Below are 25,757 nucleotides of genomic sequence, written 5' to 3'. Positions count from 1 at the left end.
ACCAAACCTTCGGAACCAGTATGACCAGCAGGAAACCAGCAAGCCACCAGCTCCGACCAGCATACACCAGTGCGACAATTTCCAATGCACCAAACACACACGCACGCACGCACGCACGCACACACACACACACACGCACGCACACACACACACACACAGACACACACACAAAAGAAAGGAGTTTTCTTCATAATTTATTTCTTTATTAAAAACAGCAAAACGGAATTTTCAAAAAACATATTTATGTCCTAACCTACGGTCAGCATTTGATGGCATTACAAAAAGCATATAAATTAAACAATAATTCAAACGACACCCTGCAGGTCTGTGTAGGAGTTGTTTTTTTTAGATAAAAAGATGCAATTGCTTCAGGCTGTACAGTATATGCAGATCTCCATCACTCCAAAGCTGTAGCCGAGACCGCTCTGAAAATACACCGCAAAACAGAACCGGCACCACGGGCCAAACTGGAGCCATGCGCTCATATCTGGAAGCATGACAATCTGGACTTTTTAAAATGTAAAATTGAAATAGAAAAATAAAAATAAAGAAAATACATTTTAAAAGGTATTAAGTGCATTTATATATTATGTACAGTATTTTTAAAAAAAGAATGTTTAAAGCAAAATATGCTTTATGATTTGTTTTAAAAATTGCAGCATTCGTAATGTATTTTACAACCTTGCTTATCTCATTTAAATACAATTTTACTTTAAGATACAACAGAATCTCATTGTAACTAGTATGGGTCGACTCATACAGTCAGAGACACGCTGCTGTCATAATAAATGCGTGCAGACAGCGGCTGTACAAAATGCAATTATGACATCCGGGATGGGCTCCCGTTGCATAGCAGTAGGATCCACTCCTGGTTTCACGCTGAGTTTAATAAGACACACCTGAGCTTTTTTACCGATACACTCGTGGCTAATCGAGCTCGTATGAAAACCTGGAATGAGTGAAACTGCTATGCAATAGGAGTCTTATTTCCATCTCTGGTGTGCTAACTGTTTAAAACATGTACAGTTCTCTCTGTATTTGTTTTTTAAAATTATTATTCAAAGGGCTGTTACTGATTTCTGGATAAAGTGATAAAACAGAAGACGAGGCATTTTAGTAGACTCTACTGTAGAAATATCAAAATAATGAAGACATGGAGGAAGACTCCCAGTTTCATCTACTATTTCTAAATGCATCACTTTTGAGCGGTTAACAGTTATGAATTAGAGTCTGCTGTACTGTACTGTACTGTGCATTCGGTTCTGTTTTAGGTATGCGCTTGTGCCACAGCGCCACCTATAGGAGAAGAAACCCAAGAGAATTGCGTTGCCATGCGGTCTCCACCGGTATGTTATTTTTCGTGGTCAGGATTTTTTTTTTTTTTTCAAAAAAAGGTACCAACTTGGAAATCAAAAAATGAAAACAAATACTATTTTTAATCACAATAAAATGTTTTTTTTTTTTTTTTTACTTCTTCGATCTATACAATAATTATTATTTTTAAATGTGTTTGAATCTCCTGGAGGCCATTACATGAAGATATTTGTAATAATAATAATAATAATAATAATAATAATAATAATAATAATAATAAAAATAATAACAACATCATAAAAAAGAACATTATATATATTTGATTCGAGAATAAATTAAAAAATAAACATGTGGTATTATTATTACCATCATTAATATTATTGTTCTATATAAAAATGTCAGTTTTAGGAAAATAGTCGAGATCGTGAGGCTCCTAACTCTCCTCGTGAAAGATCAATGAAATGTGCAATGCAGAGAGAATGTGATACGTTAGGTGATGAGGTGTTCAGCTCCTCTCCTCCTCCCTCACTCTCCATCACACTTCAGGGAAGCCTCTCCTCTGCTCTGTCCTGGGAGGGGGTGTCCAAATTCATTGACGCACCAGCACACCCCCCTCCGCATGCCTTTTGATGATCTGCACTGTGAAACCAAGAGGAAACCGTCACAATGCAACCCGACGTGCACACACGCACACACTCACGCATGCACGCAGACACACGCAGACACACACACACAAAGAGTGTCTGTTTAACTGCGTTTAGCAGCAAAGGGTTGGAAATAAGACTCCCATTGTAAAGCTCTTTGATCCATTCCTGGTTTTACTAAGAGTTTAATAAGACACACCCATGTGCTTGTTACCTATACACACTGTGGCTGATCAAGTTTGTAGTAAAACCTGGACTGGATAAAAACTGCTAAGCAAAAGGAGTCTTAGTTCCATCCCTGCAGTAGCAAATCTGCATACAGCCAGGGTTTTAAAAACAGGAACAAAGCTGGCTTCTTTTTAAAGGCAAACTACATTGAAGAGCCACACCCTGCTAAGGATTCAGTGTCCACTGATTCATGGTGTTGCAGTGCTATTCATATGGGTGGCACAGGGATACACAGCCCGTATTTCTCACCTGTTTTTTTCTGTAGAATCCTCTTGGGTCGCAGTTGGGTATGTACATGTCTTTTACATGACGGATTACGGTCAGTTTGTGCGCCTGCATGACAGCCTCCAAGTGCTGCCCGCAGGGAGCCTGCAAAACAAGTCGGGAACTTTGTTATTTAAAAGCAGCGCTGTCCGTTCTGTGTGGCTGAAAAGAGTCACAAACTGAATACAAAACGGGACAGTCTCACAGCTTGAATTGGTTTAGTGTTTGAATAGAGAGTAGCTGGAGGTGGCTGTTTAAAAAAAATGAGATTTAACTGCCTTAGCTGATGTAAACAAAACGGTAACACGTGTATGTTATGTCCTTTTCCACGCTCCATTTACCTTTTCGATAGTCCCTTCCTCTGCGCTGGAGTTCAGCAGCGTGTGGTTATTATGGGGCAGGATTCCACCTGGACAGCAAACAGAACGTGTCAGATACATCGTTACATTATAAATTATATTAAACGACACTACATTACATCACGTCACACATGCACAAAATCTCCCTCGTGCTCGCCAACTGCTTGCGAACTGGCAGTGACCAGAAACGTCCTGGAGCACAAACAAGTCATAATTCTTAATGTTTAAATTGCTGGACCTTGCATTTTCTTTACTAGCGTCCGTCTCTCTGTTTCTTTCAGGTGTGAAACATCTTTAAGCAAAAGACTGATCAAAAACTGCAGCAGAAAAACGAAAAAAGTTCTGTTTCATTTAGACTGAACCTGCTTCTACCAAAGACCACAGTTATTGCAGTTATTAATTCTAGCCAGCAGGGGGCGTAAGATGCACTTAGTTATGCTTGATGAAGCAGGTTTAGCAGCACAGTACAGTTCAGCAACAAAACAAAACCAAACAAGAAACCCTATATCCACTTCACTCGTAATGCTTTCTCTCCGTACACAGAGGACGCCCACGAGTGTCCTGAGGGTGTCTACAGTGTGATGGAGGCAGAATGAACGGGCATTAACCCGGGTCAAAGTGACCAGAAAGAAGTGTGGAAGCCTAACCGATTTGGATGGGAAATCATTTGCAAAGCGCCTGGATGAAAGCTCACTGAGCCTTTTCAGTGTTTACCACAACACATTCGCATGGTCCTTTTATAGTTTCCCTCCCCATGGTAGTTTACCGTGCTTTTAAATTTGCTTTACCATACCTCTCTGGGCTTTACAAAGCTGACCGATGCTTTAGCATGCTTACCTATGCTTCACCGTGCTCTCTCTACACATTACAATGCTTACCAGTGCTTTACCATGCTCTCACTATGCGCTGTCACACTTTGCTAGGGGACACTTTTATAGTCCAGGGGAGGTTTAGAAGTCTTTTTAAAGTTTACAGGAGCCTGTATTTGTGTTTTACCACAGGCTCAATACACTTGCATACCACGCTTTGCCCTGCGTTCGCCTGTCGAGGTCAAAACGGCTGTCTACTAGGGGCAGCAGTGTGGAGTAGTGGTTAGGGCTCTGGACTCTTGACCGGAGGGTCGTGGGTTCAATCCCCAGTGAAGGACACTGCTGCTGTACCCTTGAGCAAGGTACTTTACCTAGATTGCTCCAGTAAAAACCCAACTGTTTAAATGGGTAATTGTATGTAAAAATAATGTGATACATGTATAATGTGATATCTTGTAACAATTGTAAGTCGCCCTGGATAAGGACGTCTGCTAAGAAATAAATAATAATAATACTTGACTTGAGTTTCTCATCGTTTTTTCCCTCACCACAATCTTAGCACAAAGTAAGACAACCCCCATCTGTGCTTGGTTTTCAACGCCTCTTTAGGTCTGTATATCATCAGGGTTGTAAATCTTATCTTGGGAATTCGTTGCCTTCATACACAACCAAGCTCTTTTTCGGCCGTTGATTTTACAATGTCATTTCTTGCTGGATATCTCAGGGGTTATATCCTGATTAAATAAATACATTTAGAATTCAATTTGACATTTCTAGATACTGCTGCGCTGTATCCATCTAGGAATGCATTCTGTGAAGCTCTAACCTCACAGCTCTCTCCCTCGCACCTGCCTGTTTGGTCTGCAAAGTGTGTCAACGACACTGTGTTCAAACAAAGCCAATTGGGCTACATACAGTAAACCCACAGCATACGACACCATTGCTGTTTAGAATAGCAATCCGTCCGTGCCAAACGTTTCCACTGGAAGACTGTATCAGTTTCTTTTTTTTGAAGACATTGAGAAAGACTTCTAGTCAAAACGTTTGTCGGGCTCAAACAAAATCAGTATTTCTAAATTTTACCTGAATCTGAAACAGATAAACCTGATTGTTTTGGGTTTTCTCTTCATAAAAGCTTTTTTTTTTTGTAGTGCATTCCTCTCCTCCCTGCCTCTTAATTACACAGATTCTTGCTGTAGCCAAAGAGTTTGTTTCCTGATGCAGAGCCACATTTTCAAAGCGTTTCCTGCATTCTTTAATTAACTCTTGGTTTGTTTTGTTACAGAGTTATAGTTCAGTATTAATGTTACAAACACTAGGAACAAACAACAGCTTAAGACTAGACCCTGCGTTCATTATCAGAAGCTAGTTCCTAATAGCGTGCATTTTGTTCCAGAAACACAAGTAAAGAAAATGTAAGTTCTAGCAATTTAAACCATAAGCAATGACATTTCATTAGTCGATTCAAACAGGCAATTGAATTCAGCGGGTGATTCAGGAGATTTAAGCAAATCTGTAGACAATTTACTCTTAATATAAAAACTTTTTTTAATGTAAAGGTAAAAGGTGTAGAGTACATTGAAGAAAGCACTGAAATGTTTGCCTGTTTGACTTCTAGCAGTTTTACCTCCAAGGACTACAGTACCTGGCTGTGTTTGGGTGGCATAGTCAACTTTCCCTGGTGAAGACACCCTGGTGCAGACACCTCTCCCATGTAGCAGGGCTTGCAGGGGGCTCCCCTCCCCAAGACGGGGCACACAGCGCAGCCCAGGGGCACAGCCAGAGGAGTAGACTCCGCAGGATTCCCCCATCGTCCTGGTTCCTTCCACAGCCTTCTTCCCTGGCACTGCCCCAGGGCCCTGGCAGGAGGGGCAGTCCTGAGCTGGTCTGGCAGCCCTGGCCCAGCACAGGGGGAGTAGAAGGGGAAGCAGCAGCACAACGAGAGGCTGGCTCACTACAGACATGCTTTGTGCTGGAGAGAGAGAGAGAGAGAGAGAGCGAGAGAGAGAGAGCTGCAGCTGCCGTTTAGAAGTGCTGGTTGCTGTTGCCTTGTTCAGACTGCTACAACTGGATCCAAAATCTCAGACTCACACTTCCTCGGTTCAGGCTGTCACTTTAAATAGGCTGAGTGTGTGCTGCCCTGCCCCAGAATCTGAATAATGCATCAGGCAATGAGGGAGTCACCCCCCTTTTTTTTTTCTTTTTCTAAAAGGAGGTGGATGTGTGCTTATGACACCTCACTGGGCTGAACTAACAGAATGATTAATTATTATATTTTTTTTACCAGCGAACTGAACTTGTCAGTTTTTTTTTATTTATCGCTGTTGTAATATTTAGTTTGCATGCATTTGCATTTTGAAACTCTGCTGTTGCAGCTTGCAAGGGAAATGTTTGAACCCTTTCAACACTGGAAAGATAGCTCTGTTCAAAACTTATGACTGTTTTTGTGTTATTATTTCTTAGCAGACTCCCTTATCCAGGGCGACTTACAATTGTTACAAGATATCACATTATTTTTACATACAATTACCCATTTATACAGTTGGGTTTTTATTGGAGCAATCTAGGTAAAGTACCTGGCTCAAGGGTACAACAGCAGTGTCCCCCACCTGGGATTGAACCCACGACCCTCCGGTCAAGAGTCCGGAGCCCTAACCACTACTCCACACTGTGGCCCTGTAGCAAATAATATATATTTTCAGTAGAATGGCCGATTCCCAACAACAGCTGGCCAGCATATGAATACAGACTATACCAATAGAAATACATGTTTATGGATTTGTGCCCAACAAGATAAAATTACCCTGTTTTGCCCCCCCCCCACCCCCCATATACTTATTTTTAAATGATGCCTCAATCCAAAAAAATTCTAGGTGATGCAAAACTTTTGGCCACAGCTTCACTTGGCATTCATTAAAGGGCGCCAGTAGCACTGGGAAGCACACATGTGTCGCAATCAAATTTGATACTAAGAATACCAGAAACCTGAATGATTAAATTCTTCCGAAATGTTCTGTACACAATCTGCTCCTCCAGCTGTTCTTAACCTTTAAAAAAAACGATACTTCCTTCAAACTCTCCTGACCCCAGTACAGTACCCGTTGCTTTGAATGCATTTTATTAAAAGAAACATGTAAAATGCATTAGAACAGTGAGATGGTTCGAGAGAGTGGGAACAGGCGGAACCGGTAGCTGATCGCTGCAGACCGAGCTGGCTGTCCAGTTAGTTTACATTCTGTAAAGGTCAGCTGCTACACACGCTTCCAAGTTCTGCCTTTGCTCCGGAAGTTGGCTGTTTAGTTTAGCATCGATCACATCAAGTTACCAAAACGTTTTCGGCTAGTGCCTTCATCAGAAACCAAGTAGCTAAGTAACCAAGAGTATGTGAAATCGTATGCAGTCTAATGCAAAGTTTTGTATTTGTTTATAAGGTCTATTGGGTTATATGACTCATCATTGCTGATGAATGTGTAATAGAGACAGTATGAGGCAGACACCCACACTTTAGATTCACACACACACACTGCTATTAAAATAACAAACCATCTTTAACCCCACAGAGGCATGTTCAAACTGGTCCAGACTGGCCGAGGGGCATCGTGGGCAAGATTGCTGTTCAATTCAGCATACCAAAGGGAGACAGCAACCTGCTGTATTCAACTGAAATGAAACCTAAATATAACCAACCACAGTGTGGAGCAGTTTAATGAATATCAAACTACATTTTAATGAACAAAAAAAACACACACACACACAGGGCCCATAATCGCAATACCCTGGCTGAGAATGATTCCGTCTGGGTGCTATTGTTTGGTTTATTTACTGTATTATCTACAGTATTTCCCCGTCTGCCACATACTTTGCTGTGCTCTGCTTTTACCATTGTGCGCAATGTATAGGAGGCTGTGTGGTCCGGTGGTTAAAGAAAAGGGCTTGTAACCAAAAGGTCCCCGGTTCAAATCCCACCTCAGCCAGTGACTCATTGTGTGACCCTGAGCAAGTCACTTCACCTCCTTGTGCTCCATCTTTCGGGTGAGACGTAGTTGTAAGTGACTCTGCAGCTGATGCATAGTTCACACACCCTAGTCTCTGTGAGTCGCCTTGAATAAAGGCGTCTGCTAAATAAACAAATAATAAATAATAATAAATAATAATAATAATAATAATAATAATGTAGCCCCTGGAAATACAATGCTTTCCAAGGCTCAGAGGAGCTCAAGCTGTTCTGATGATGATCTGCACGGCTCCTTTGCCAATAGCTGAGCTAACAAGACCTTGTTATAACAATATTAGCATTTCTCCTTGTTCTCGACTGCTTTTTTCTGTTTATTTAACACCCCCCCAGACCGCCGTTCATTTTATCATAGGATCCTTCCATTCAATAAGCCAGAGCCTTGATGTCTCTGCATTTGTTATATTACTCATTAGTTTTTTTCCCTTTCCTCCTCCATCACTTTAATTTCCTGAGTTTCATTTTGATTTCCGCGTGCTTGTGTGGAACCACAGGCTCTCCCTGGGGGGGGGGGGGGAGCTACACATGACCTCACCGATCTTCAGGGCAGGACGGTACACATTTGATAGATGGCTTGTGAGTTCAGATGTTCCCTTTACCACGGGTTTTCCATGTTCCATTGCAGACTTCTCTGCCACCTCTTTCCATGCAGCTGCAGCTTCCCTGCAGCCGCTGTGAGTCTGGGTACAAAACTAGCCTTTATAAAATTTGCAGGGCATACTTCCACAGTTATACCAGGGGGGCAAATTTGGCACCAGATTCGAGCACCAGGGTACCTCAAATTAAAATCTGGCACCAGTAGACATGTTTAAATTATTTTTTTTATTCCTTAGCAACCAGAGATGACAATGGGTCTAAACTACTCACATGACCCACCCCACTCTCATCACAGGAGAGAAGGCTGGTGTGGCGTGGGAAGTTGTGAGGGGTAGGGGGGTGGGGCTTGATCAGGGCAGGGTTTGATAATTTAGCACAAGTAGACTCTCTGGTGCTAAACTTTGCAAGCCTGGTTACAATACTTACCTACGCATTGCCATGCTTTCACTGTGTTTGGGAAACAAGAACTCAACACAGACGGCAGGGATGGCAGCAAGACTCCCATTGCATAGCACTGTCATCCATTCCAGGTTTTACTATGAGCTTGCTTGACCACAGTGTATAGGTAACAAGCTCAGGTGTGCCATATATAGTTTTTAAATGTGGCGTGTTATTTCATGTTGCGTTTTTTAAACGCTGTATGACATGTTGATGAACCTTGACGAGACAAACACCGAGGTAAACCAAAAACGCCAAAAAAAAAAAAAAACCACACTACCTCCACGCCACGCTACTGCTACCCTCATTGGCCGGGAGCGCTGTCACTCCATGAGCGCCAGCGCCGGTTGGTTCGTCTCTTCAGCCGAAGTTAAGTGACGTCGTCGGTGAGGGTAACGTCAACAGGAAGCGCCCAGAGTTGTTTTTAATGGAGACTGAAACTCATGAAAAGGAGTAAACGAAACAAAACTCGAGGCTGAAGGCGATAAATGTCCACCGGGCAGACTAAGGTACGACACAGTAAATAGCGTTAGTAAATTAACTGCGTCTAAAAACACCGTGGCGGGTTGTTTTTCCCCTCTGTCATGATTTTATGATACCGTATGTTGATAAGAAACTACATGACCGAGTTTGTTGTGAACCCGAAGCCCTTGTATTTTTTTTGATTAATCACCGCACGCAATACTTTACTACATGTTTCACAGAATTTAGAAAAAAAAAGGCGTGTTTTTTTATTTTTAAATAGTGTCTGCTTTTATACCAGTGACGTAATGCATGTAAACAGTCCCTACCCATGCAAGATAACTTAGACGTCAAGTTAAAAACTAATCTAACTTAAGTGTTATACTTTTAAAAAATAAAATGTTTCAGTACACAATTATATTAGTAAGCCATGTATTTAGCTTTGCGACGTTAGTAGAACTACACCGTACAAAGCCTCACCTACTTTCTTAATCGTTTTAACTCTGTTGCACGCTCTTGGCATTTGCTTTATCTGTTGGCTGACTGCACCAAATCATTCTAATGCTGTCAACAGCCTCCAGCACAGGGGTGGCAATCAATTCTCAATTGTTTAATTGAACCGATTAAACCTGCATTCCAGACCCTGAAGTAGTTAATTGTCTCATTTCATCTGTTACACCTGGCGTGTGTGTGTTTTTATGTAATGAATCATCAGGGTGATGGTAGTTCAGATATGGAAGTATTGCAACCTATTGCATAGCAGTTTCAACCCGAATCCAAGTTTTACAAGGAGCTTGATAAGCCCCATTGTACAGGCAACATGCTCGGATGTGTCTCATTAAACTCACAGTAAAACCAGGACTGGAGTCTTATTTCCATCCCTGCACTGTTAAGATCGGGAGTCGCATTTCCCTCCATTACCAGGGAAGCAGTTCACCTGTTTTTTTTGTTTGTTTGTTTCAGTTTTTTGTTACTACTTTTTTTTTTTGTTTCCCAATCCTGGTTCTCGGGGACCCCTGTGTCTGCTGTTTTTCATTCCAACTGAGTTCTCAATTACTTAATCAAACCTTTAATTGAACTAATAATCTGCTTAATTAAACCTTTTTTTTTAATTGTTCTCAGCTCAGATTTCAAGTTACTTATAAAATTGTATAGTTAACTTGAAATCTCCCAAATGTTTAAAAGCTGAAAACAATTTAAAAAAAATAAGGTCTAATTAAGCTAATGAATAGTAATTGAGAACTCGGTTGGAATGAAAACCAGCAGACACGGGTCTGTCTGAAAACAAAAGTGAAACAGTCCTGCTTTCCTGGCACTCGGGAAAACACTGCCTGTGTGTTACAAAAGCACAGTTTGTCCATGTATGTAAGGTGACCATATGGTGAGCCGTAAACTCTCCCTCACCATTTACGAAGCCTGATTGTTTCCTTGAACTACAATCGAAATAAATCAGAGCCTGGTCTCCTTAAGAGTCCTATTGGAAACCAGGACAACTTGTAACAGTACACCCTACAAACGTGTTTCCAGAACAGAGTTCAGGCATGCATTATTATTATTATTATTATTATTTGTATCCTCTTGAATAGGATATAGTTTGGCTCATCACTCTTCAGTGACCCCTACTGGTCAGGTGCCAGAACAGTCCAGGAGGAGACTTCCCAGGCTCGGCCCTTCCTTCCTTCCTGGCCTCCAGAGTTCAGTAGCTTGGTAACATCCTTTTTTTTTTTAAAGTTTGGAAACAGACAATCTGCTCGACAGCTGGAACCGCCTGTTGATCTTCAGTCCTCCTGACTGACAGGTGGGTTGCAGTGTTGGGTTGACATGTGAATTGAGCATTTCAAATTGAACAGAGCTGTGCAGTGTGGATTGGAGTTGCCTTTCCTGTAAACCTCTGTACTGCTCTGCAGTGTTGGTCAGAGTTCTCTTCCCTATACTACTAGAGCGCTCTGCAGTGCTGAGAGTGGAGTTCTCTTTCCTATACTACTAGAGCACTCTGCAGTGTTGAGAGTGGAGTTCTCTTTCCTATACTGCTAGAGCGCTCTGCAGTGCTGAGTGGAGTTCTCTTTCCTATACTACTAGAGCGCTCTGCAGTGCTGAGTGGAGTTCTCTTTCCTATACTACTAGAGCGCTCTGCAGTGCTGAGAGTGGAGTTCTCTTTCCTATACTGCTAGAGCGCTCTGCAGTGTTGAGAGTGGAGTTCTCTTTCCTATACTGCTAGAGCGCTCTGCAGTGTTGAGAGTGGAGTTCTCTTTCCTATACTGCTAGAGCGCTGTGCAGTGTTGAGAGTGGAGTTCTCTTTCCTATACTACTAGAGTGCTCCGCAGTGTTGAGAGTGGAGTTCTCTTTCCTATACTACTAGAGCGCTCTGCAGTGCTGAGTGTGGAGTTCTCTTTGCTCTACACCTCTATACATTTGAATCGAGCATTTCCAGTCATGTACCAAAAATAAATAAATAAATAAAATCCTGCATTTCTGTTTTGTATTTGTTAACACAGCAGAATGGACGACATCAACTTACACTACAGATTCCTGAACTGGCGAAGGAGAATACGAGAGATCAGGGAGGTGCGAGCGGTCCGTTATCAGGAACGATACAAACGCATACTGGTGGACGGAGACACGCTGAGGCAAGACGGCTCTTAAACTTTCAAATGCTGGCCATTCAGAAACGCACCTGCCGTGACGCTGTGAATAGGGTGCCGGACCACCAGAGCTAAGGGCTGCATGCCCTGAATTCATTGTAGGAATACGGGCTAGATAAGTACTCATTTTTCTTTTATTTATTTGCTGTTGCAGCTATCAAGGGAACTCTGATGAAGTTGGCTGTTACGTGGCACCCCGTTCCTTATCGAAAGGAAACTGCTACTTTGAGGTGAGCTGTAACGTGTTAATATTTTACTAATGTATTAAAAGTAAACCAGAAGCAGTTGAACAGGTGTTTAGCCGGTGTAACGAACGGTGTGTGTTCTTCAGACAGCAAAGGTGTCTTGTTCTTGTTGGATTGATGAGTGTAAGCAAGAAATCTGGCCTCTGATGATGAAACATGCCGTCTGCTTCCTGCCCAGAAGGCTGTTAGATCAGCACAGTTTTGAGGGTCTACAATGCTGCTGTTCTCTCTCTCTCTCTCTCTCTCTCTCTTTCTTTTTCTTTCTCTCTCTCTCTCTCTCTCTCTCTCTCCCCCTCTCTCTCTCTCCAAGAGAAGGACATTCTCATGTCGTTTTATATTGAGTGTTTTCCTGGTATCGCATCAAAAGAATCAATCACCCCTTGTGAGTTACTGTTTCCAGTGACACAGTTTCTCCCCACAGTTTGTCAGTGGGAGCAGGCAGACAGCCGACACACCGCATTCTTCACACTCCATGGGTGTGCTTGTCATCCCCTAACTGTGAAGGTGTTTGAGCCAATTTTCTGTGTTATACCCCCCCTGAGGATGCATACTGTATGAGTTTTAAAGAAAGAGATGATAATTCAGCCAGTCTAGCACAAACTCCTTCCACTTCAAGCGCTGGAAACGGTCTCAGGCAGTGCCCTTAAACCAGGGTTACACTCCTACATGGCATCCCTCTCCTCCAGAACTGGCATTTAATATCCAGGAGAGCCCTGGCACTGAGCCCATCAGACGTGAGGCACTGAAAAAAACACACTAGGCCGTGCCCTGGTAGAGAACTACACCCCCTTCTGGAGAGAGCAGATTAAACACCAACACAAACTCCATCTCTACACCCTGGCAGAGAATCTCTTTATCATTAAGAACCCCAAAAACAAAGCGATACTCCGTCAGGCTGGCAGACAGAATAGAGGGCTTTCTGCTCCAGAGCCAAGAGGAGAAACTGCAGGTCTTACTGGGGGAGAGGAGAGGAGAGAGGGAGCAGTAACAGCTGCAGAGTTTGTAGCATCCTGCCACAGGACCAGAGACGCATAATAGACTAGCCAGGCTCACAAATATCATTATCTATTTCATGTTTGTTTAGATATTTTATTTAACGTCATGTAATCAAAGAAACTACAAAATGATATTGCAAAAAAAAATGTACCGTAAGCCATAATAATAGTACATTATTTGATGTTAGATTTCGAAATGTTAGTTTTTCATTAAGTATGTGTAAAACTACAAAGCCGTAAGTAATTCAATATGTTAACGTATGATTATTATGCGGGCTTCATTCGACTTTATGAAGCAAAATTAGTTAATTCTAAGTTTTGGCCACAGCTGTGTTATTGAAATTACCAGGTGCCAGGAGTTTAAACAACCAGGCTGAAAGTTTTATGAGGTGTTCATGCAGCTATAAGGGAGGAACAGTTTATTTAACATCAGACTCCTGGCTCCTGATCATCTCAATAGTATATTTTAATTGAGGGCTGTTCTAAAGGCCAGGACTGGGTGCAGGGCAAGCCACGTGGTGTGATGCATGCATTCAGAATCCTATCAGCAACCGAGCCAATCCGAAAGACGTAGCTTAAGGGGTTAACGAACCGTTCAGTGTGCGGAGTTCTCATAGCGGATGCAAAATATCCATTGCGACATGTGGAAGCTGACATCACGGATGCGGGGATAAAGCAGAGGAATTTTCTATTGATCCCACCCAACGGCCCACGCAAAAACTCCTATATATATATATATATGACTAGCACATGATGCAAGTGGGAATAGCTTAACAATTACTTTCAAAAAGAAGATTGATTCCTAGCCCTGTTTTGATGTGGTTGTACCTAAAGGCGAAAACAGTGTAATTACTGTATTTATCTCTTTTTGATATATGTTTTGGGAGGTTTGGTATCCCAAGTATTTAGAAATTACTGCTTTCCCCGGTTCAAGGATCAGATACGATATCTCGGTGTTTGGCATTAAGGTGACTTTAAGGGGTACTTTTATGTACCTCTTGCCCATTTAAATTCCTATAATGTGTGTCCTGAAGAATGAGTCCTCACCCACCATCGCCATTTCCTTCTTCCAGCAAAAATTGCTTCTGAAAAGATTCCCTCAAGGCTGATTTACGTGGGAAGTGAGGGGTGAGGGGAAGCACATGTTCTGCATTGGAAGTCTTAACCCGCTAACGAAACTCTCTCTCTCTCTCTGCCTTGCAGGTGACAATAGTGGACACAGGGGTGAGAGGGACCATTGCTGTGGGGCTGGTGCCTCAGCAGTATAAGCTAGACCATCAGCCAGGCTGGCTTCCACACTCAATAGCATACCACGCGGATGATGGCAAGTAGGTACAGCACAGTACAGTACGGCACGAGCACAGCACAGCACAGCACAGCACAGCACAGCACACCACACCACACCACAGCAGGCACGAAGTGACTAAATCTAATATAGAATTCTGTATCTGTGCCTGTTTGGATTTATTGTTTAAGTGTAAGGCATATGTAGACAGTTACAGTACGTGCCGGTCTCAAGTTTTCCTTTCCTGCTCGTAGGCTGTACAATGGGAGCACTGTGGGTCAGCAGTTTGGTCCCAAGTGCAACACACGAGACCGGATAGGGTGCGGGATTTACCTGGAGTCGTTCGAGACCGGACTCACGACAGTCTTCTTCACCAAGAACGGGAAAGAGGTGAGCAGCTGGTCAGCGCTGACCTGAAGGGCCTCTGTACCGCCTTGCCAAACGCGTGGCTTCAAAACTGCACCTGTATCCAATCCTGTTTAAATCGACTTGTGCAATTTTAATAAGAGCTGTGCCTGTGTTCGGGACGGCTCAGTCTTTTAATTAATGTTTCAAATGTATTTATTTAACCAGGACAGAACCCTAGAGGTGTACCTCTCGTTGTCAAGGGGGTCCTGGCAAGAAATAACAGTCTTTAAACTACTGTAGAATGTTGCATGAGACATGATAAGTACCCTATTGCAAGATGATATTGTTTAAAGACGGCTCTCGCGTTTTAATAATGGATTCGAAGTAGGAACATTTTGCAAAATTCGATACATAGCAGGGAAAAAACTAAGAACGTGGCTAGAGAGAAGTTAATACCTGCAATTGTCTATAGTTGTTGCATTACAGGCTCTGTGCTCACTGTTTGATAAACTCCTAAGGTAGCTGCATTAAAGTCTCTGCGTTCCCTGCTTGCGCAGGTTGGTTCGGTGGCGGTCCCCCAATCCCCCGATGGTCTGTTCCCCGCGGTGGGGATGCACTCGCTGGGGGAGGAGGTGCGGCTGGACCTGCACGCGGAGTGGGGGACGGACGAGGACGACAGCGCCATGATGGTGGACAGCCACGAGGATGAGTGGGGACGGCTGCACGACGTCAAGGTGTCCGGCACGGTAAGTCGGACAGTCTCAGCGAGGCCAGCCCTGTTTTTAAAATCCTCCGCGCTGTTCAGTTGACCAGAGAAAGCGTCAGTCACGTACAGCGCTTCCTCATTCACAAGGCTGCCCTGTGTGCTGTGGGACAGGTTATAAGGTGGCATGGTCTTGGCTCCCATTTGTAATTCCATTACACTGGCACTTTCATTCTCTTTTATAAGGTGCAACACAAATGGCACAGCTTCCTACCTATGGCTCCCGACTACAGCGTTATAAAGTGTGGAAGGTGGGCTGTATAACAATGGTCCAGTTAAACGATACATAATAGAGACACAAACAGTCTTTTGAGACACAACAATCTGGTGAGGGGAGTCAAACAGACGTTTAAAATACATCTTGAACAAAATGTTTATGTGTCGAGTCTACAAGTAAACAGCTCAGGTGGTTGATTTAGGCTGACATGTTGGTGCAGTTTCACCACACCGGTAAATGCTTTGTAAGCGCGACACCCCCCACCACTGTGTCCAGGCAGATGTGTAATTATCGTTTTTCAGATTCTATTTTGTCAAAAAGCTTCTTTTCCTTATTTTTGGCAAACCTCTGTAACATGCTGGTGCACTGTACATTCTTCCCTGTGTTGAGTCTGTCGTCCTGGCTACAGACGCAACTGCCATGTCTGCCCGCGCGCTAAACTGATTAGGTAGTGGACCGGGAATGCAAACCATGAACCAGAGTGAGCTGGCTGCAGCACCTCGCATTGGGAATCAGACTCTGCACTGGCCAGCTTGAAAAGAAAAAGAAAAATGTCATGCCTGAGTTGTGAATTAAATCCAACGAACCTGTCACAGTAAGATGCAATTGATTTATGTTGATGTGTGCAGGTTGGGTTCAGCCCTTTAAATAATGAACTAACTCCATACACAAGCAGAGCTGTGTCTGTCGCGTGTGGTTTCGTGAAACGGCTTGGGATCTGAACTCCACGTCTCTTTCTGTTTCAGCTGTGCTTTTGGACGCTTGTGAATTTTTCCATGTTAAAGCTTCGCTGATCCAGTTGTGAGGAAAGTTGACATTCTTTAGCTCTCTCTCGAGGATCTAGGAATAGAAGGAGTCTGTATGTCTTGAAATACTGTTCATACTTGATTTGATTTGAAAGGGAGCTGATTTTTCAAAGAGTAAATCACTCTAGGCTTTTTTTTTTTATCAAACTAGAAATAATAAACACAGAATGGTTTTAATTTAGTTTAGTTTTTTTTTTTTTTTTATAGCTTTTTTTATTTCACATTTTGCAACTTCAAAAGGTTGCCTGTGGCTTTTTAATTAATCCTTTCCTTGTAAACCTCAACCGTTCCTCAATCCTTTCCTTGTTGCTCAACCTGGCGACTCACAGACGTAGGCATCCTGTTAGGATTTTTACTGCGGACGTCACTGAAGGTTCACATTGTTTCTCAGCACACGGAAACCACAGATTAAGAGAACGGTTCCACGCTGGAGTGGCCACGTCCTGATAGATGCTGGCGCCTGTTGCTGTCTTTCATTCTACTCACTGCGCTGGGATTTATTTTATTGCTATGTTGTTCATCCTTTTGAACTTTGCATTTCTGTTTACTGTAGGGAAAATCCAGCTGTAAATATTAACACATTTGCGTGTGTCGCTGTGTGGGGATGCGTGTGTCTGGACCCCATCGGTTGCAAACCACAAGTAGATTTCAGATCTGAAGCTAGAACATGGTAGCTTTTCAAAATAGTTTTTCTGAAGGATACTGTTTTTAAACCACAAAAGTGCAGCTGAGGCCTTCGCTGCTGAGTGACAGGCAGGAAATCAAGACACAGGTTGAAGTTGATGTTCCCCGCAGGCAAACAGGATTTATTTACATATCAAGTCAACACACTGAACAGCTCACGTGACACTACCAGCTATGGCAGCGCACGGAGCACACACAACACAGCGTACGAAAACTTTGGTGGGATCCACAATCTGTGAACTAATCTTCTCTGTTCAATAACTCCAGCTACTCGCCCGACTGTCAGGTTTCGATTTGCTTACTCACTCTTCGGTATCCAACCCTGGTTCTGGTTCTCACTCTCTCGTTCACACACGCACGCACGCACGCACGCAGCTTTGGTTTTGCAGCAGCCCTGAGGTGAATAAATGGAACCTTTTTATATCCAGCGCTGGAACACACCTACCTGCTGATTAGATTCCACACCTGGTAATCACACACAGCAGGCAGGCTCTCCCAGGAGGTCCTTCGTCAGTTAATTACAATAAATACACACAATTCGCAATATACATTTACACAAAAAAAAACCCCTCTTCACTGCCCTGCCACAGTGCTGTGTGCAGTTACGTTAGGTTTACCATGTGGCTCCAGATTAACCGGACGCTTTGAGACAGACCGGAATTTCAAAATCCCCCCTAAATTGAAAGTAGTTCACGTATAAATGAGCTCCGCCTTTGCTGAGATTAATCCTGCTGTGGTGGAATTGCTTGGGCGCAGCAAACAATTCACACTGATCAGCTGCTTCTGATCAGATCTTAATGAACGAATAGCTAATTTATCGATAGAGCAACGAGATGACGATGAAATTGTATTTGCAGAATAATATGGGCGATTTGAATTTTAACAAACAGAAAAAAATAGCGACTGGCTGCAATTCATTCTTGGTATAATACAATTATTTGACGCGCATGCGGGTATTTAAGCACCATTATTAATTGTAGCTAAGGATGGTTCATTTACACCTTCATTTATTTTAGGGGCAAGTTTGAAATCCCGTTCTGTCTCACAGCGTCCGGTTAATCTGGAGCCACATGGTAACCCTAAGTTACGTTAGTGTCGGGTAATTTACACAGTAGCAAAATGCATAGGTTTATGAAAAAAAAACAAAAAAAAAAACCTTTCAATTGTAAGTACAACTCGCTTTCGCTTTCCTGTAGCCATGTTGTATTAGCGCTATACACGCGAGTGACGTTGCTGAAGAGCTTGATCATGACGGATAAACTGTTAGGGTGGATATGTGACGGGCCGATACACGACGGATTACTGTGTGTGTGTGTGTGTGTAATACATATATATATATATATATATATATATATATATATATATATATATATATATATATATATATATATATATATATTAGATAGATAGATAGACAGACCCGTCTGTCCTATTTTTAACACATGCATTTAAAGCAATCTATTTAATGATGTAATTTAGTGCTGCGTGAACCCATTCATTTGATTATTTGGAGCATGCTTTCCACAGGCGGGGGTCATTCATGTTGATTGGGCTAATTCGCCATTCCAAGTGAAACAAGGGAAGAAACAGCTGCATGGATTAGTGTGGATCGCTGTTCTCCACAGAGACTTCAGAAAAGCAGCACTCATCAGAAAGCCAAGCAGCTGTTTCTTCACTCGTTTCGACAGCAGTGACCCTCACCTGATTGTCCGCGCCTCGTTACTGGTGGAGAGCTGAATGTGAATACTGTAGTGCAGTGCAAATTTAATATTTGACCCTGCTTGCTCAAAAGGAGAGAATATTCTAACATGACTGCGCTGTTGTTGTTATGTAAGTGTTACTGGAAGCTGTTGTGGATCCCAGCTGGCACTCTGGTCCAATGCGGGTGCTGAAGATGTGTGCTCAGATAACACATCATGCACCGACACGCCAAACCCATTAACTCGTGGCAGGTAGCTTGTTTTTTTAATCCACATTGAAATTAAGATGACTGAATTTAGATGGTATGTTAGAAAAAAAAAAAAAAAAAGTTTTTTTTTTTTTTTTTTTTAAGTTTTAAAATGACTTTGCTGATAAGACATGATAATTGCTTTTTTTTTTTAATAAGTTTTATAAAAGCAAAACAAAACCACTAATGGAATACCATCTTGCCTGTCCTGGAAGGCTTGCTGTGTTTATATATGTGTGTCCTCGGCTGTTTTTATATTTCAAATCAGAGATTCTCAATATCGCCTCCCGATCTACTGCTGCCTGTCATCAACTCCGAACTGGGAAATAAACCAAAAACCTTCTTCTCTTTTTTTTTTTGTTGTATAACTACTGTTATCCTCTTTGACTCAAAGTTATTTTTAGAAGCCTAAATAAAAACCAATCAAGAAACAGAAGAATTCTAGTCTGCAAACCCAGACTATTATTTTTTGTGCTTAAATTTAAGAGGCTTCTCTGTTTTTCTTCAGATTGTTGATCATTTCTATTCCTATTTGCCTACCCATTTTGAAATGCGGGGATGGAAATAAGACTCCTATTGCACAGCAGTTTCACCCATTCCAGGTTTTACTACAAGCTTGATTAGGCACATGTGTGTAGGTAACAATCTCAGGTGTGTCTTATTAAACTCCTAGCAAAACCAGGATTGGATCAGACTTCTGTGCAATGGGTAGCAGCGATGCCCTTTTTGAGTATGCATGCCTCTGCTGGCCGCGGCAGCCCTGCACCTTGCTGACGGTGCTTTGGCAGGCGTTTCTAATTTCCTGTCCACTCAGAAGGCCAGGCCCTTTTGTAGTGCGTCCTTTGTACCACCAGTGCAAACTGTGAGAAGCTTGCAATAAAAATCTCGAAGGCATTGTGCGTTTTCATCACCTATTCATTTGGATTTCTGTAAGAAACAATTACACGAGGTTAAAAAAAAAAAAAAAAAAACTCATTTTTTGAAGAGAAGGACTGAGTCACACTTGATGTCGCCAGCCGTGAGAACAGATCTGTAGCCCATAGCACGGCACCTGCATTCCTGATGCATATGAACAAACCACACACTCTCTCCCCCGGTCTCCACGACACCAAAACAACTCCAATCCTCCGTCACAAAGCAGATCTGGGGGGGAGGGAACGGGGGATTAGCGATGTGTCTTTAGTAAACATCCCTGCAGTTACCCTTAATTAAAAGTCTGAGTAACTGCTGAGCTGGTCACGAATGATTTCAGGCGGTTTCTGACACATGACTTCTCCTTTTGTTTAGCTACCTTTTGTCTTTTTCCAGCCCCTCTGTGCTAACTCCAGTTTTTGCATGCTCCCTGTCACGCGCTCAGGTGTGCCTAATTGAAGGTATGGTCTGCAGACCTGAAAGTACAGCGGAACTTGAATTGCCCATCCCCTCCCTGTCAAGTTGGGACCATCTGCAGACTTTTGGATGTATCATCTGTAACTATCAGACACTCCGCAGTGCGAAATTTAGACATGCTAAAAGAAAAGTACTAAATACAAGGGCAAACGTTTTCGACTAGTCTTTCTCGTGGGGCTTCTTGAAGTCGTCTTGAAGACATTAGAAAAACTTCCAGTCCAAATGTTTGCCATGTGAATTAATTTAAGTATTTCTAAACTTAAGACGCCTGTAAAGTTCATCGCAGTACTTTTGCATTGTAGAGCCATTCACATCCATGCAAGGCTGATGTCTAATACATGCATAAAAGTTCACATCACCCAGTGAATTTACAGTTTATTTTTAAAATTACAGTCACTAGCATGCAATTTTTCATTGACTCCTCTCTGTTGATTTAAACTAAAGGGATCCACATTTGCTTTGTGTTTTGCGTGAAATGACATTTTCCTAAAATATATACTGTGTTTGTAGGATGTCAGCCAGAGGAAAAACATTTTAAAAAAAGAACATGCTGTCCACTGCTTGAGGACTTTCTATTTTTAAAACGAGTCTGTTCAACACTTATTATTTTTCCGGTCATTAGACTGAAAACATCATTTATACAGTGTGATAGTTCAATTGTTGCTCATTAGTGGCATGTCATCGATTTGTCAGTTTTTTGGCTTCCCAGTAAAGTTAGCAATACTAAACACTGTTTCATGGCTGCTGTCACACAGTGTTTACTGGTGAACAAGCCAAATATTTAAGTTATGCTTTTAGTTTGGAGAGTAACGCCAAACACAAGTGACAGAGTGACTGAATGCTTTGGAATCAAGGATGCTCATTTCAGTTCACTATATTAGCGGGATCTGCTCACCCAATTGTAATGAAATCAGTAAGGGGGTTCCACTATTCTTGAGGGTGTTGGAACCCATTTTTACGGGGTGGGGGGAATGGACCCCAACCTTGGTCCTAGGATTCTGGATTTCTGGACTGGAATCTGAATACAGCCCACTGGTACCATTTGACAGTTAAGAAAAGCTCTATTAAGCCATGAGTGCTTGTGGATCAGCCATCTGTCTGTCTGTCTGTCCGTCCGTCTGTCTATCGTCAGCCACCCAAAGGATTAGGCCGTCTGCTCTCAGACTTTGCAGCCTCTATCATCTCGACAACTACCAGCTTGCCCTCTTGGTGCAGTTTTCCAGTTTATTTCTTTTTTCCACTCAGTAATCCTGCAGTCCACTTGGGTGCACTTGCAGCCCATGAGGGAGTTCCCAGCGCTCCTTAACAGATTTCTGTGATCAATTTACAAAGAAGGAGTATTTTTGGGAACTCCTTAGAAACCTGGAACCAGCAGATATTTACAGCAGGAACACAGAAAAGATTTCCAAGGGCTGCTGCTGCACCTTATTCTCCAGGTGCTTTCTGAAATGCAGCCTGTTCAGCTATTTTTAGACTTCTTTTTATTTAATTCAGAATTTAGATATTTCAGTACCTGTTGAAATTCAGCAGTATTGAGTGTTTAGGACAGGCATGTCAAACTCCATCCTCGATGGCCGCAGGGTCTTCTGGTTTTCATTCCAACTTAAGCTCTCGATTTAACATAATTTATCTAATTATTGGTTCAATTTGACATATTTTAATATTTTTCAAGGTCTTTTACTGTTGATGGTTTTAAAAATGCACTTGATTCAAGGTACACTACCTGTGAAACATTTTGAGGTTGACACCCGTGGTTTAGAATGAGTTGTCGATTTGATAGAGATGCTTTTAATCAGTGACCATTAACCTGTTCCTCCTACAACACTTTGTACCCAGTAGATTTCATACATACAGCAAAGGCAGAGCGTTGCAGGGGGGACAGGTTAGAGGTTACACCAGGGGTGTCGCACTCGGAGGGCCAGCAGAGTCTTCTGGCTTTCGTTCCACCCCTGAGCTCTCAGTTCCTTAATGGGTCTGATTAAAAGACCTTGAAAAATTATTAAATGTCCAACTGAACAAATAATTAGATCAACGATGTTAATTGAGAGCTTCAGTTGAAAACCAGCAGACCCTGCGGCCCTCTGGTTGCACTCTGTACCGGCTAATTTCAGTCCTGAATTAGTTTTGTCGAAGAGCCGAAGAAGCCGATCCTTTACTGAGTAAACAGGACCATTATTATGTATTTTTTTACATATATTTATTACAGACTGGGATCTAGGAATCCCGTGAGGTTCCAACATGATTTCGGACGGCATATGTTAACATAACCAAGATGAGACTGGAAAGATTAACTTTTAGACCAGCAGCTCACTAGCCTATAGTTTCATACCTTTTACAGATCTCAAGAAAAACTGTAAGGCGCAATATGGTGTTCTGCCAAGTTCACCCACGAAACGGCTAACAAGTAAACGTCCTAAAACGGTTTCGAATGTTTTTCATTTCAATGTCCATTTAATGTACCTTTTTATTTAACATTTTCAATCACTTTTCAATTCACTGGCTCATCTCCAGCTGTCTACCTTAGCCCCAGGCCTTAAACCGTCATTTCTCTCCCTTATTATTACCTTTTTTTTATATATATACTCCCAGGCACTGAAAATAATAATCTGTCCTTGGAAGGTATATCTGTTCTGTTAAACAACAATTTTAACAGTTTTGATTTTAAGAGCGTTTAAAAACAGATTTAAGGAAACCAAGCTGCATTTTCCAGCTGTTGCTAAGGAACGGGTCAACAAAAACAGGCCTCTCCCTCTTTCTCTCTCTCTCTCCCTTCCCTCTCTCCCTCTCGGTTTCCCAACTCTAGCCCCGGGGATATGTGTGAAACTCAGGGCATCTGTCAACGCACCCAGTGATGCATATCCTGTAGGGCTCGAACCAAGATGAGCGCTTTTCTGAGATGATATCAGCAGAGGCTTCCATTAGTCAGCGATTTAAAAAAAAAAAAGCCACAGAAAGGTAACTAGGTGTAACTCTGATTTGAAAAAGAGGAATAAAAGAAAAAAACGCTCGCAGGGCCACGGATATTGAAAAGGTTACCAAAAAAAAAAAAAGTGAACAAGAACCAGGGGATTATTCATTTTACTTAAATTTTATTTGAATGAAAAGTGGTGGACGTTCTCTGAACATGCTTTGTGTTTGCATTTCGTAAAATCATGGCAGACGCCGCAAGTGTTTATGTGTGCAGGTGGAGAGATCTAGATGGAACACATGAATATAGATTAGGGGTGTGCAGGTACTGAAGATTTTCTTAAGGTGTTTTTTGTCAGCCGGTATTAAATGAAACCGAACAAGCCTATTAATCAATGTGCTCACTTAACAAGAAGAGCTGGTATTCAACAAGGGCAAGCAAGGGAGTGCTTTTGTCCTGTGTCGCGTATTTACCGCGTTCTATTCGATTGAATTAATACCCAGCAACTTTAAAAAACAAAGGGAAGTACTGTGAAGATGGATGCACACCTCTAATATGGATGTAGATCCAGCTCTATACATGCACACCCACACGAATGCACATGCTAGACTTGGTTTGCACAGTGTTTCATTGCAGCGCTAGGCAGGGTTGAGGTCAATTCCTTTCTTTCAATGCCAATTCCTTTTTCAAGTCAATTCCCAATTCCAATCCCCATTCCCTGTTAATCATTTACAATTCATTTTATGACCTAGGCTTGACTGAGCAAACAGATACCCTCGATTTATAATTGTCAAAGGGCTTGCTCGACTCCAAAGAACCCTGGGAATCTCCCTTCACAACATTCACTTCAGGGGTTTTGGTCAAAGAGAAATATGCCAGAAGAAGACCAGTGCTTCCTTCAGATCCTTTGGACCCAGGATCCTGGACAGTCCATTTCTGGACTGGGATGTGAATACAGCCTCAATTCTCTATGCTCTTCATCAGTCCCACTGCCCGCAGTCCCCTTATTGATCTCACGAAACGCAACGCAACGCAAGACGCAGTGGGAAGAAGTGCGGAGGGCTGAACCTCAAGCAGGTTTTGATTTGGTTTAATTACAGTTTCTGATTCCACCAAGAAATTTGCCACTTGTAGCAAAAACCCAACCCAGCCAAATCCACCTTTTGATAAGCCTCATTTAACATCGCCACCTTGTTATGTGTTAAACTACGATTGTGGTATTAAAAGCTGTTCTCCTTTTTCTTGGCTGACAGATCGGCTTTTGAAAAGTACACAGAACTAACAAAATAATGACAGTTAATCCTGTCTGAATCGTGTTACCGTTGTTGCAGTATTCCTGATTATGTCTGCTGCTGCTGCTGCTGCTGTCGCCGTCTGGTCTTGTCGGCACAGCTTTGAGAGACGGCTTTAAAACCACCGTAACTAAATCCAAACCGGGAATCACTACAACCAGGGTTGGGGTCAATTCCTTTTTTTTTTTCCTTTCTAAAATTAATTTCGCTGTGATTTGTTCGACTGCTTTCATTTGAAGCTGATTTAATTGACTGACTAACTAACAGTGACTTTTAGCTGAAGTGATTTGTTGCCACTGCGAGCTGCTCATTTTAACAGAATATTGCGATTTTGCAGTCAGTGGTGTGTTGGAACTGATTTTAAAAGGGAACGAGAATTGGAATTGGGAATTGATTTTGAATAGGAATTGGAAAAATCCCAACCCTGGCTACAGCGAAACTCGTGGTGTAAAGGGAGAATTAAATCCCTTTCTGAACATTTTACTGTTGCGTGTTTGTGGTCTGACCACTGCGTTAGAAGGACCGGAGGCGAGGCAGATCAGTTTGCCGGATGTCCTGGAGGATAGGCTTGGCGCGGCATGGCGTTTAGCATGCGTTTTTAAGGTCAGTGTCAGACAGTCGGGCACAGCTGCTTCTGTTTGCTGACCAAGGTACATTTAGTTTCCCATGCAAAATCGTGCTGCACCTTTGACATCCAGTGACTGCTGCAAATAAACAAGAATCCCAAACTTGTAAACCACTTGCAGAACTTTTTCCATTGTATTGTATATCTGCTTTGTATTAGCATGCAAAACACTGAAACTAATTAAATCATTATGGGAAAGTTTTCGTTCATCCAAGATCAACGCAAACTGGAGGAAAGAGGCCTGGAATTCTCTCTATCAAACCCAGGAGCAGGGATTTCAGGGAGTAAGATGTAACGAGACACTACTGTTGCAATATGATATGTATTTCCATATGCGAGTCACGATACTGTATATGCACCTCGATGCATGCTGCAGTCCTGATGAGTTACTTGCATGAAGCAGAATAAGATCAAATGATCATTTAACGATGGACTGTCATTAAATTGCATTACATTTAGAGCGCCAAGTTTAAGAGTTTGAGA

The 25,757-nt window shown here is 42.3% G+C and overlaps 2 protein-coding genes across 6 annotated transcripts in view; one reads left to right on the top strand and one right to left on the bottom strand.

Annotated features, from left to right (window-relative positions):
• Positions 1–187: 187 nt before the first annotated feature.
• Positions 188–9,012, bottom strand: LOC131709258 (insulin-like growth factor-binding protein 6). 2 transcript variants are annotated; one of them, XM_059011615.1, is made up of 5 exons: positions 8,946–9,012; positions 5,264–5,590; positions 2,792–2,859; positions 2,436–2,555; positions 188–1,953 (listed from the first exon to the last, which is right to left on the bottom strand). In XM_059011615.1, exons 1-5 carry the CDS (start codon positions 8,971–8,973, stop codon positions 1,840–1,842), a joined length of 657 nt encoding a protein of 218 aa, XP_058867598.1. In that variant the 5' UTR covers positions 8,974–9,012; the 3' UTR covers positions 188–1,839. The 2 variants fall into 2 exon arrangements, with proteins under 2 accessions (XP_058867598.1, XP_058867597.1); XM_059011614.1 differs by lacking the exon at positions 8,946–9,012 and adding an exon at positions 8,654–8,812.
• A 34-nt stretch (positions 9,013–9,046) lies between these two features.
• The window catches only part of LOC131709257 (SPRY domain-containing protein 3-like), a 40,014-nt gene continuing 23,303 nt past the window's right edge, over positions 9,047–25,757 (top strand). The window contains exons 1-7 of one of the 4 annotated variants that reach the window (XM_059011612.1): positions 9,057–9,174; positions 10,859–10,925; positions 11,626–11,754; positions 11,924–11,999; positions 14,213–14,337; positions 14,549–14,684; positions 15,200–15,388. In XM_059011612.1, the coding sequence (XP_058867595.1) occupies positions 11,627–11,754; positions 11,924–11,999; positions 14,213–14,337; positions 14,549–14,684; positions 15,200–15,388 (654 nt within the window). In that variant the 5' untranslated portion in view covers positions 9,057–9,174; positions 10,859–10,925; position 11,626. Of the gene's footprint in view, positions 9,175–10,858; positions 10,926–11,622; positions 11,755–11,923; positions 12,000–14,212; positions 14,338–14,548; positions 14,685–15,199; positions 15,389–25,757 lie in introns of all 4 variants that reach the window. The other 3 variants (XM_059011611.1, XM_059011610.1, XM_059011613.1) reach the window with 3 other exon arrangements.

The sequence above is a fragment of the Acipenser ruthenus genome, chromosome 42, assembly GCF_902713425.1.
Source record: "Acipenser ruthenus chromosome 42, fAciRut3.2 maternal haplotype, whole genome shotgun sequence".
Classification (NCBI taxonomy): Eukaryota; Metazoa; Chordata; class Actinopteri; order Acipenseriformes; family Acipenseridae; genus Acipenser; species Acipenser ruthenus.
Note: the sequence above shows the minus strand (reverse complement) of the source record. Positions and strands in the feature narration are given on the sequence as shown.

Coding starts and splice junctions, on each gene's coding strand:
- LOC131709258 (XM_059011614.1), bottom strand. CDS start 8,732: ATGGGAGTCTTGCTGCCATCCCTGCCGTCTGTGTTGAGTTCTTGTTTC. Junction 2,860..5,263: donor TGCCACCCAAACACAGCCAG/GTACTGTAGTCC, acceptor TTTGCTGTCCAG/GTGGAATCCTGCCCCATAAT. Junction 1,954..2,435: donor GATTCTACAGAAAAAAACAG/GTGAGAAATACG, acceptor TTGGTTTCACAG/TGCAGATCATCAAAAGGCAT.